Source organism: Orycteropus afer, unplaced genomic scaffold, assembly GCF_000298275.1.
Source record: "Orycteropus afer afer isolate SDZICR_OR568_19922 unplaced genomic scaffold, OryAfe1.0 scaffold00042, whole genome shotgun sequence".
NCBI lineage: Eukaryota > Metazoa > Chordata > Mammalia > Tubulidentata > Orycteropodidae > Orycteropus > Orycteropus afer.
In genome coordinates this window covers 3096381-3109725 of record NW_006921629.1, presented here as the reverse complement: position 1 = coordinate 3109725, position 13345 = coordinate 3096381, and the positions used below count along the sequence as shown (strand labels likewise).

At 38.2% G+C, this 13345-nt stretch overlaps 1 protein-coding gene across 1 annotated transcript in view; it reads right to left on the bottom strand.

The window, feature by feature from the left end:
- Positions 1-13345, bottom strand: part of MYO1D (myosin ID) — a 431366-nt gene that overhangs the window by 288042 nt on the left and 129979 nt on the right. Inside the window, exons 4-9 of the mRNA XM_042780479.1 lie at positions 12524-12614; positions 10928-11023; positions 6932-7048; positions 4474-4677; positions 266-411; positions 80-194 (exon numbers count right to left, since the gene is read on the bottom strand). Of these exons, the coding sequence (XP_042636413.1) occupies positions 80-194; positions 266-411; positions 4474-4677; positions 6932-7048; positions 10928-11023; positions 12524-12614 (769 nt within the window). The remainder of the gene's footprint in view (positions 1-79; positions 195-265; positions 412-4473; positions 4678-6931; positions 7049-10927; positions 11024-12523; positions 12615-13345) is intronic.

The window sequence follows — 13345 nt, the reverse complement described above, 5'->3', positions numbered from 1 at the left end:
TGGAGTTTGAATGATAAGTTGTGACATTATCAATGACATGTGAAACACATGTAGATATGTTCCAAAAGATCCCACTCACGTGCTTCCAAGGGATCCCTTCCCGTTGATATTCTTCTTGTTCTTGCTTCAGAACTAGCTGGATAAACAGCTGCTGTAGTTTCTCATTGCAGTAATTGATGCAGAATTGTTCAAAGCTGCAAAAGGAATAATTTTAGACAAACAAACAAAAGAAACAACAGGATTTTAAAGATTGTATCCAATTTACCTGTTGTTGTCAAAGATTTCAAAGCCATAGATATCCAAGACACCAATAACAGTGTTTTTCCCATGGATTGTAGTGTCATAGTTCTTGACCTCAATAATGTCATTGATGCGAGTAACAATCCAACAAAAAAGGCGTTCGTATATTGCCTGCGAGGGAAACAACATGGTAAATCCTTGCCCATTTGACAGTGAGTCCTCTGTTTGGATTTGGGATGAGTTTTAAATTCCTGTCTACTTTCTCTTAATTGCTTAGCCCAGCCATTATTATTCTACATTGAACAGTTAGAAATAGAGGTTATCTGTTAAAAAAAAAAAATGATCTATGCAAAATTAAAGTGTAAATGGTTTGGATTTTTAAAAGATTATTATCGTCACTACACATATTGTATTCTCCAGGCATGATTCCATCAATAATTTGCTTAAACCCTTGTCTGTCACTTCATTGCCTTACAGTTAATTTCATCAACTGTAAAAATTAGGGAAACAAAGAGTTAGTACCACTAAAGCTCTATGAATTCTAAAAATAGAAATACTAATTTATAATGCTAAATAAAGATCTGAGTAGAAAGGTCACAGTTTGAAAATCCATTGACAATCAAAACCATACATTCAGTGCTCAAGGACACACACACTAAGACAGCAGAGACCCAGTTACATGGTAACACACATCCATACCCTGCTTCTCCCACCCTCTGTTCCTTTTGTTTCAACATCTTTCTCTGTTCTCTCTTGTTACGATGCAAGAAGGGTCTTTGCTCCCCCTAAACCCTATCTACCCACCACTTGGGTCTCTAGATCCTCTTCCCTTAGGTCATCTGGGGACTTACCTCCTTCAATTCCCCTCTTCATCTCCCTCTCTTCTGGAAGAATAATCATGTTCCACAATGCTGCATTTTCAGAAACCCCTTCCTTAACATCTCTCTCCAGTTAGCCATTCTCTTCACCTACACATATGTTTATACACATTGCCTCCATTCTTCGCCTCCTATTTACTCTTCAATCCACTCCAGTCTTGGCTTATACTCCCCTACTCCATTGAAATGTATCATCAAGGACCCTAAGTATCACTAGATAAACATGTTCTTGTCCTTATCTTACTCAGCTACTCTTATTATTTAGTCCTCTGGGATTTTCGATACCACAACTGCTCAATTTTCTTCTATTTCACTGGCTGCTTCTTGGTGACCATCGGTAATATCTCTTCCTCTACCTAATCTCTAAAAGATGGTCTAATATCCTCTCTCTAAATCATCTCACCAGTATTACAAAATATTAGTACAGTACAATGCCCGAATGCATCATCCCCAGCCAGACCTGTCCTCTGAGCTCCAGACTCACAGGCCTGACCACTTGCCTGCAGTGCCCTTAGATGTCTCGCAGCCATCTCAAACTTACGTCTTGTCAGAAGTCTCGATCTTCCTACTCTTCCAAAACTGATCCCACTCTACTTTTAACCATGAATAAATGGCACCAAAACTTAGGAATTTATTTATTAATCCAACAAACATTTGCTAAGTATTTACTATATGTAATTTGTTGGAGAGACAGTGGTAAGTAAACACAAACGTGGTCTCAGCCTCCAAGGAACCTGCCGCAGGGTGAAGGAAACAGTCATTCATACGTACACACACAAAGCAAAAGGGAGCAGATGGGCTCTGAGGGGCATTTAATTTATTCCATATTCAGGAAGGTCACAGAAGTCTTCTCTGCAAAACCAATGAGGTCAGAGGGAAGAGTAAGAGTTAAGTGGGCAACAGGAGAGAGAAAAGCAAGCCAGGTAAGGAACTAGCACATGCAGAGGCCCTGTGGCTAGGAGGAGAAAGGGATAAAGGTGTAAGGTCTGGGGTAAGACTAACGTGGCTGGAATGAAGAAAGGAGGCTACAATATGACATGAAATGAGGAAGGAGAGGTGACACTGAGTCAAAACATGGTAAGAAATTATCCTTGACTCTTTCATTCCCCAAAACAAGTCTTGTGTGTTTTATTTCTCAAGGCAGCCCTATTCCCAGTACAACCATCCTAGTCCAAGCTGCCATCAGCTCTCTCCTGGACTACGGAAATATCCCTTTAATTCGTCTCTTTGCTTTTACTCTTTCTTCACCCCTCATACGATTCTCCATACTAAGGGCTAGAGTAATCTTTTAAAAAATTTCAACTTGATGTCACTGCTCTTACTTAAAGTCCTCTAATAGCTCTCTACTGCACTTATAATAAAATTCCAATTCTTTCTAAGACTAAAAACCAAGCCTGAGCCTTACAAGAGTGGAAAAACAAAATGGCATAGACAGAAATCTAATCAACCAGCAAAAATTTAAACATTCAAAAATGTTAGATTTGGGGAAAAGAAAAAAACAAAAAACCACATGTCACACAGATAATAGATGGCAGATTAAAGTTTATGATAAAGAAAGAACTCTGAGATACTGACAATAAGAAGATAACTCAAAAGGAAAACGTACGAAGGATATATACTCAGGTAATTCTCAGAAGAATAGCTATAAATAGCTTACAAAACATACTCTAACTAAACTCACTGCTGTCTAGTCAGGTCTGACTCATAGTGACCCCTCCTTGGGTTTCCAAGGCAGTTATCACTACAGAAGGAGATTGCCCAACCTTCCTTCTGAGAGTGGCTGGTGGGTTTGAACTGCCAGTCTTCTGGTTAGCAGTCAAGTGCCTTAAGCACTATGCCACCAGAGCTCCCTCAAACATACAAGTAATGAAAAATTAAAATAACAATGAGCTATTATCATATGCCAATAAAATCAGTAGATTTAATGTTTAAAATCAGTATACTCTTTGACCTAGCAAACTCACTCTTGGGATTCACATCCACAAGAAATAAAAGCCCTAGTGCCCAAGAATTTGTAGCATTGTTTGTAGTGGCAAAAAATGGAAACCAAGTGAATGACTTCTAAGGAGGAAGGTTAAATAAATTATGACACCATCGCTACAGGTGGGTATACAGTCATTAACAAAAATGAATCAGAGCTCAATCAGTGGACTTGAAGAATTATTGAAAGAGAAAAACTAAGTGGATAAAAGAATGCATTTTTGGAAAAACAGTAACAAAAATCTTTGTACTTGTTTATATAGTCTATGAAAGGCTATATTAGGTTGTTAGCCTATGTAAGGAAGAGGGATTGTGAAGTAAAATGCTAATTTGTATGAATTATTGATATAAATAATAAAATTCTTAAAAATGTAAAGCTTGGGGCAATTCTACCTCCAGACCCTCCTTCATAAGGTATTGGTCTACTCTCCTCTGCTTTTAGGGGTTCCTCGGTGGGAAAGCTTAACAAGCAATGCAACAGTGGAGGCGGGAATTCCACATCATAATTTTACTTTCAATTCCTCACTCCATACCTCTTTATTCTCCGCTGAGTATCCAGGACTTTGTAGGAGTTATATAACTATTTACATGATATTACTGTAATGCAAATTACAGGACTGATTCAGTTTGCTAGTTGCAAACTTTGAGCTCAGAAGTAAAGGTCACCAAAGGGATACTGTTTTATGACAGGACTAAGGTGGCAAATACTCCAGTGTTATAATGCAATAGAAAATTGGAAAATTAAACTTACTTTTCTGTTGTAGGATAATATATTTTTAAAAACTGACATAAGGATTGGCTATTACAGGTTCAGAGAAAGCCCTTGCTATGCTTGACTGAGTTTTCAAAAAATTACTTATGAGCAAAACCATAAAGCCTAGTTAAAAGATACTATAAAACCCTTCAATAGTTTATCATGAGGGACAGAACCAGGTTTTGTGGGACCTGATAGCCAAGCAATTTTATGATCCCTCTTGTAGAGAAAGAATGAAAAAACAAAGCAAAACAAAACTTACTGTCATCAAGTTGGATCCGACTCATAGCAAGCCCTCCTTGGATTTCTGAGGCGGTATCACTACGGAAGTAGATTGCCCAACCTTCTTTAAAATTAGGGCCATGAAAGGGGTACATGCTACCTAGGGACCTTGAAAACTATTAGCTTCATAGTAAACCTGCATTTGCTTTTCTCAGAACTTTTTCTGGCAATGATGCAGTATGGGCATTTTACTGAGAATGTGATGACCAAAGGATCATGATGGTTGTTGCTAAAAGCCTTAACCTACTTTCAAGGAATCTCTGAATACATCCTCACAGAACTGCACTAAAATTGCAATGGAAATCACCACTGGGCCAACAAGATGTAGGAAAATCTCACCTTCGCAAAGGCATCTCTGCCATAGCTGGCTTCTTGTTCTGTGTGTTGCTTGTCGATGACGTCACGGCCTGTGGCCACCGTCCGGTAAAGAAGAGCTTTCTCAACCATGTCAGTCTTTGTAGAGAGCAACTCTGCTATGACAGATACCACCTTGCTGTTTTCAATAAGAGGTGTGTCACCATCCACTATAAATTTTAAATTTCCCTGTATCAAAAGTAGGAAAAACAAGGCATAACATTTCTAATGAGAGTTTGAAGCTGTATGTCAAGTGTGTATTTTGCCAACTTAAAAATGCAATTCAAGTGACTTTGTTTGTAGAACCTATTTTTCTAAATATAATTCATATCTCTACATATAAAAACCTGGCACTTCACCCATTTTCTTCCTCTTCCCCAGACATTCTTGTCTATCTTTTAATTTTAATATATGTTTTTGATATATGTAAGTTTTACATTTTTATGTGGTCAAGTCTATGACTTAAATGAATTAATCTTTTACTTTAGGTTTCTCTGTCTTTGTGTCATACTTAGATCATGCCTACTCCACAGATTTTAGGAATACTCAATATTTTCTTCTATTATTTTTACAGCTTTTTTCTTACATTTAAACTTTCAATCCACCAACAGTTTATGTTGGTATAGGGTATAAGGTAAGGATCTAACTTTATTTTTCCAGATGGGTAGAGTTAGTTGTTCCATTTTTTGAATAGTGTAGCTTTGCCTCTTGATTTGAAATCGCACCTTTATTACATGTTAAATTTCCCCAAGTGTTTGGTCTATTCCACTCACTCAACAAGCAGTGAATACTTATTAACCATCTAGCAAGTGCCCAGAACACCAACTGGTCTGTTAATCAAATTCATGTTGAATTTGTGCAGCAAGCTTTAAAGTCCTATAGCTTTTACTATCACTTTAAATCTGGTAGAATTAGTCCTGCCTCCTCTCCTCCCTTTCCCCTGCCCTACTATTCTTCTTTTAAAAATTCTATTTGATCTTCTTACATGTTTATTGCTCCAGACAGATTCTAGCATCATCATGTCAAATTAAAAGCAAAATAAAATTTCTGTTTGGATTTTGAGAGGATTCTTACAGTGTGTTTATAAACTAATTCAAGGAGATGAGATAATTTAGAACATTAAAATATTCCCATTCAGGAACATTTATTGATGATATCACTCATAGGACCATATAATATTTTTCCTAAAGGTCCTGTACCTTTCTGATTCATTTACTGTTAAATCTTGCTATATTAAAGTGAAAGGTAATTTTTATTCCAGATTTGAATTCATATCATTACTCATTTATCATAAAGTTACATACCCATTATATTTTAAACATCTCTTTACAGTGAGATGGATCAACACCGTGGCTGCAGCAATGGCCTTTTAAGCACAGCAACGATTGTGAGAAGGGCACAGGATCAGGCAGTGTTTCCTTCTGTTGTACTTAGGGTTGCTATGAGTCAGAAGTGACTCCAACAACACGCAAATGAAGGAGCCCCGTTGGTGCAAAAGTTAAGTGCTTAGCTGCTCACTGAAAGATTGGTAGTTCAAACCGACCCAGTGGCAATGCCAGAGAAGGATCTGGTGATTTGTTCCCATAAAGATTACAGCATAGAAACCCTATGGGACACTTGTACTTTGTCAATTGGGTCGAATTAACTTGATGGCACCTAATAACTACAACAACTACATAAATAGTAGGAGCTCTGGTAGCACAGTGCCTAAGGCAATTGACTGCTAACCAGAAGACTGGTGGTTCAAACCTACTGGCCACTCCTTGAAAGGAAGATGGGGCAATCTACTTCCGTAGTGACACTGCCTTGGAAACCCAAGGAGGGGTTACTATGAGTTGGATCTGACTCAACAGCAGTGAGTTTGAGATAGAAATAGTAATGCAAGGAAGTTTGGCACATGGTTTTTCATTTCTTTTTAGTTTTGTGACAATGGAAAAGAACTGGACCCTACATCTGCCGACCCGGCTTACAGTGTTGGTTCTGCAATGAGCTGGTTGCCATTGAGCCAGCCGTGCCATCCCTCCCTCTAGGTCTCACCTCCCCACTTGTAAAATGAGAGGGTCAAAATCCCCATTCCATAGATTATTAAATCTATAGATTTGTTTCAAATGCAATTAGAAATTTATTCTGCTCAAAAGATTTCAGTTTGTACCATTGGTGGTGACATCACTCCTGAATTATTCTGTCCTTGCAATTAACCACTTTAAAGTTTGATAACAAATAAACTAAAGCTGTGGTCTCAAAACCTACAGTGGCTTAGAAAAATCCCTAATAATATTATGAAATGATGGAGAGACATAGATATACTAATTTCTCCAAAACATGTGAGAAATTTTCCCTAAATAAATTACTTTTCAAATTGGTAAGAAAAAGAAAAAATCTTCTGAAAGAGCATTCTGTTTCCATAAGGGGACCACAAATTCTGAGAGAAGCCGCTACTCACCAGGTGAAGAATAGTAGCCAAAATTTTATACGCTGTTTGAATCTCCTCTGGTTTGAAGCCAATGACTTTCATGGCATCAGCTACTACTTTGAATTCTGCAGCATCGTTGATAGAACACTAGGAATGAAAACAGTAAACTTAAGTTTCACATGAAGATTAAAATCCAACCATTATGAAGCTAAATTCAAGTACCCAAGGCCTTGATGCCTTCGTAGTAAATTAGCTGAAGGGTGGATGAGGATCCAGAGGAAAAAAATCAGTGAGTTCAGGAATGGAAACATCACTCAGCACACACAATGCTGACCCACTGATGAGGCACAGGACTTGGTAAGCATCTGTTTAGAGTCTCTGGGGTTCAGGAGACAATCAGGCAGGCTCCTCTACTTACCAGTACTGCCTCGGAAACCCAAGGAGGGGTCGCTATGAGTCGGATCTGACTTGACGGCAGTGAGTTTGATTTGGTTTGTACACTATTAAAATTCATTATAAAATGACTAGCAGACAATTAATTAGAAATAGAAGAGCAAAAATAGGTCTACATGTGTTTGTAAGCACTCAGTTGTGAGTGGGAGAAATGGACAATTTTGAAAGCTGGACAGAGGTTCCTGTTTTGAAAAATCAGTCAATGAAGGTCATTGATATTTTCAACCAAAGTGCTTTTTTATTTTCTTCTGTCTTACAGAATTTAAGAATTTGACCAAATTATATGTATCTGCTTAGGAGGCAGATTTCCTAGTCATATCAATATTTTCACAGTATCAAAATCAAAGAAGTAGGAATAACGTTAAAAATTAAAACGGAATGCTTTGTAACTGGCTGGTTGCTTTGTGCTACCCCAATTCACAAATCGCTCTACCCCTCAATAAACCTCTTTTGCCTTTACTTTAACCAGAATCTGTGATGTCGTTCTATGGTATTTCTTGGTGTTAGAAGCAGGGGTCGAAGGTCCATTGCCTACAGCAGCTCCTGAGGACTGTGGACCAGGCTTTGCTACCGGGCAGGGCTGTTTGGACTCACTGCTTCATGAATTTCCCAGGAGTCACTGCCAGATAAACAGCTTCTCAAATCTCGAGCTTTGTCTCTTTCTGTAGAGCTCTTCAAGCTTATTGAGAGATTCTGATTTTGTTTTATCCTTGTCCATTTCATTTTGTCTTATCTGTTTTAAACTCTATCTCTTGAAAGAGTCTGTATATTTCTGCTGGTGGCAGCAGTGCAAGGTTCTGGGTAAATTACTGTCCTAGAAATTTTTAAGTTTATGGAATCTCATGCTCTATAAGCTGCAAAAACAAAAGGGCACAGGATGACCAGTAAGAGCCAGTAGGGTGGTCGTCAGCTGTGAGACGGTTAAAGACTCCTGTGCCAGGATGTTGTTTTTGTTGTTATGTGTCGTTGAGTTGGACCTGACTCATAGCGACCCCTCCTTGGATTTCTGAGGTGGTACCACTAAGGAAGTAGATTGCCCAACCTTCCTTTGGAGGTGAGTTAGCAGTCAAATGCCTTAGGCACTATGCTACCAGAGTGTCAGGATAAGCCAGTTCAAAGGACAGGCCAGAAACTCTAGGCTGCCTGCTGACCACAAGACAATGTCTCTGCAACTAACTCTAAGGCACACATGGTTTAAGCAATATACTGTCCAAACCCCATGGTGCTTCCCATCAGGATTTTACTGAGAGTCCTAAACTTTGAACAAACTTGAACATTCTCTGAAAATGGGAAATGCTGTTATCTTGGGGCAATGTAGAGTTCCCTTATGGGACTCCTGCTTGATATATAGATAAGCACCATGGCTCTGCCACTTGCTTATACCTATTTACTGGGCATAGTCTCATTAAGTAAGGAAAAAAGGGGGCACATTTTGGAGTTATATGTGCCGTAAATTAGAATAGAAAGGCTCCTGAATTAAGAAGCTTCTAAGAAACATCAGAAAGCTGAATTGCTTTCCTGCAAATTACTGTATCCAGATTAACAAAACAAAACAGGTAGCTGCAATGTAAAAACTCTACTCCTATCTGCCCCTTTTCAAACCATTCTAGTATGGACACTGAAGGTACACGCCAACTAGAAAAACTAGTAAGAGACTAGGTCTCTAGCTGGCAGAATTAATTAAGATCAGAATGAAACCAGGTTTCATATGGCTGTTATGAAGGAATATCAAAGGATCAACTCTCCGCTAGGAATTTATTTGACCCTCGAAGCCAAAGTTTCACCTAATTTTTAATATACGTGATAAATGAGCTTAGATTTTCCCCCACTAGGACACTGGCTGGGGTTTATACTTTAAACTGAATTTACTAGAACTAACTTAGAATTTCAGTGATCATTTTGAGAAAATGAGTTCCCATTTGTGTCTTGTCTTTCCACTAGATCCACTGGAAAACTTTTGTTTAATGTTTATGTTGTATGGTATTGAATAGGACTGGTTTTTGAGCTAGCCTCACAGGTATTCTTAAGACTGCTTTTGAAAATCTTTTAAAGGATTTGGGAAAAAAATAGCTGTTGGCTTTGTAAGAAAATAAAATAGATTCCAGGGTGTTTGTTGTTGTTGTTATGTGCCGTTGAGTCAGACCTGACTCATAGTGACCCTTCCTTGGGTTTCTGGTGGTATCACTATGGAAGTAGATTGCCCAACATTCCTTCCAAGGAGTGGCTGGTGGGTTTAAACCACCAGCCTTCTGGTTAGCAGTCAAGTGCCTTAGGCTCTATGCTACCAGAGCTCTTGCATATGTCTGACAACTATGTTTTAGTACTTCTAGGAGTGCTTAGTTGTATCTGCAAATTTACAAACTTCAAGAGAAACTGTACTTGTTGAACTCTGACCTAGTAAGTTCTTCTTTGCTGGCCATTTTTTCCCTCTCTCTCTACCTGTCACTAAAATTTTGTTTTCTGTTTACATTCTAGCAAACAATTTTGGTTTCTTTTTTGAGTCAGCCTTTTGGAAAACCAAAAAGTTCCTCCAATGTGGCCTTGCCTTACACTCACCCCAAGTTAAGATCACAGAAGCAGAGTGTCTGAGCGACAGCATGGTGAACATTAAGGAAACTAGACAGTGTGCAGCATTTGCTTGGCAAATAGCATGTGGGGTCTTAAAAGCTTATCAGAGTAAGCGGCCATCTAAGGAAAGGTATTACGATGTCTGTGCAAAAGAAGACACTCTTATAATAGTGATCAAAGAAGTTTTATAGAAATTCATGATCAGCAGGTGGGAATATGTAAAAGCACTCCAAAATTTGAGTTGCTTAGCATAACTAAATGGCTTACAGGAGGTCTGACTCCAACTCCATTTTGTCCTAGGCTCTGCTTCTGTTTCTGAGAAGGTGATCCATGACTGTTGATGGGTAAACAAGGAAAGGATAGCTTGTCCTCAGGAAGACTGTGGTTGAAAGTAGAATAACTAGCATGAACTTGTCTGGTCATGTCCTTAATGACTTACTGAGAACTGTCAATCACAAGAACTTTATTCATTTATTTATTTTCAACAGTTCAGATACATTTTGTTTTATGAAAATGATTACAATCCCCACAACATAAGAACAACTTACTTTAATAGCCAATCAGAATATTTCTTACTGTTAGTTTCTGATATTTTAAAATTTAAACTTTGTGTGGCCTCTGGCTGGTAGAAGAACACTTTGTAACTGCTTGTTGCTCTGTACTACCTCAATTCACAAATCGCGGCATCCTTCAATAAACCTCTTTTGTTTTTATTTTAATAAAATAAAATTGAATTAAAATTAAAACAAAACATTGACATCAGAAACTTATTTCATGTCAGAGAGTTATAAAATATAGTAATGAGTTATTGTGCAAAGTTGTTGATTCAATAGTGTTTTGAATTTCTGTCCCTGATAGTTTTAAGAACAAAACAGAACAGGAGAGATAACTATCTGTTAAGACATTCATTCATTTGCTTAAAAGAACAGATAATTATTTATGTCCCTTCTGATTATTTGATTCTCTGATTTTCTATCTGAGCAATCATAAAGAAGATATTCTCACCTTTAATTGAGCTCCTACATGGATATAGTTGTAAGACGAAAGAGATTTCTGGAGATGTAGAGAGCGCAGAAGCTGCTCTGAACCTCCTTGAAGTAGCTGAAAGATATTTAATTAAAAATAAGCTGGCAAGGTATATACCAAAATAAACAAATCAAATATTCTGCTTAGTGGTAGCTGGCTTTTATTTATTTGCTGGGCTTACTTCATTTAGGTCCTCCTTTTCCTAGTGGCTAGGAACTCTGGTAGCGTAGTGCCTAAGGCACTTGACTGCTGACCAGAAGGCTGGTGGTTCAAACCCACCAGCCACTCCTCAGAAGGAAGGTTGGGCAATCTACTTCCATAGTGATACTGTCTCAGAAACCCAAGGAGGGGTTGCTATGAGTTGGGTCCGACTGGATGGCACATAACAACAACAACAACAACATTCCTAGTGGCATAGTGCCTAACACATTTGACTGCTAACCAGAAGGCTGGCAGTTCAAACCCACCAGCCACTCCTTGGAAGGAAGATTGGGCAATCTACTTCTGTAGAAATACTGCCTCAGAAACTCAAAGAGGGGTCTCTGTGAGTCAAATAGACTCGACAACAGTGAGTTTGGTTGTTTTTTATTCCTAGCTTAAGGTGGTGGCACAGTGGTTAAGCACTCAGTTGCAAACCGAAAGATCAGTGGTTGAAAGATCACCAGCAGCTTTGCAGAAAAATGTGGCAGTCTGCTTCCATAAAGATTTAGAGTCTTAGGAAACTGTATGGGGCAGTTCTAACTTATAGGGCCACTGAGTTGGAATTAACTCAATAGCAATGAGTCAGGGTTTTTTGTTTATTCTTAGCTTGAGACCCTGGGTGGTACAACTGGTTAAACACATGACTACTAGCCAAAAGGTTGGCAGTTCAAACCCACCCAGAGGCAAATCAGAAGACAGGCTTTATGATCTGGTTCTGAAAAATCACAGACTTGAAAACCCTCTGGAGCAGTTCTACTCTGTACAACAGGGCGGTCTCTGTAAGTTGCAATCACCTCAATAGCTAACAACAACAACAACATTCTTAGCTTTTAAGAGTTTCTACCTTGAAGGCAAATGGCTTCAACGTCATCAGTCATGGAGAATATTATGCCACCATGGAGGAAATTACTTACATAGTCTCAGCTCATTAACAGCATAACTGGTATAAAAAGATTCTTGCTTTCATTATGGTCATCTATAAAACAGGATTCTATGCTCTGTTGTGGTGACATGCTTAAAAAAAAAAATGTTGTTGAGTGGATTCTAACTCATAGTGACGCTATAGGGCAGATTAGAGATGCCCCATAGGGTTTCCAAGGCTGAAATCTTTACAGAAGCAGATTGCCACATCTTTTTCCTGCAGAGCATCTGGTGAGTTTGAACTGTTGAACTATTAGTTAGTGGCCAAGTGATTAATCACTGTGCCACCAGAGGTCCTTGTCACTTGCTTGAAAAATCCCACTGCCATCAAGTTATTCCAACTTAGCAATTTCATTACCCAGACAGAACAAAATTGTGTTTCAGAATTTAGAACAAATCAGCATTGCCACGGAAGTAAGAGGCATCAGCAGACAGTCATATGCTGAATCACACTGGAAATGAATAGCTTTTCCTCATTAATCTATGTCTATCAGGGAAGGAGGACAACTCGATACTCATGACTACAGTGTTAGAGAAATTTAACCTTTTCATGCAAGTGGGAAAACACTAGGAAAAAGTCATATGTTCTTGAAATAAACAGAATCCTTTTGCATGTAACTGATACAGTAGGATAAATTAACGGGAGAGAAACAGTTTATTAAAAACATGAGCAAATGCCAACAAAAACACAAATAAAATATTGATAGCCCTTTTACAGAGAGTATGTCTTTAGAAAGGCATTTTGTTTAAACTTTCTATATTAAACTTATTCTTTGGTTTAATTTTAAGGACTGAGTATTAGATTTTTCAAATTGATTTTTCCACCAAGTATACCAGAAATTGTATATACAGATGAGTTGCTGTGTACTGTCAAGTTGATCAACACATAGTGACCCCATGTGACAGAGGAGAACTGTCTCACAGGGTATCCTAGGCTGGATCTTTGTGGGAGCAGACTGCTAGATCTTTCTCCCATGAGGCCACTATGTGGGTCTGACCCGCCAACCTTCCGGTTAGCAACCAAGTGCTTAACTGCTTCACATTAAAATAATTACTACAAGTAATTAATCTTGACTGAATGGCATCCAAATTGTACTGCCATCATTCAAACATTTTAAACTGCTCTTTTGGAATCACTTTGAGAGATACTTTACAGATAGAAATCAATTTCATTAATTTATAGTTTTAATTTTAATAAAAATTCAAAACAGTATTGCTTAGTTTGATCACCAATCATATTTATTAGCCTAGGTTTATATTACTTAAAAAAAAAAA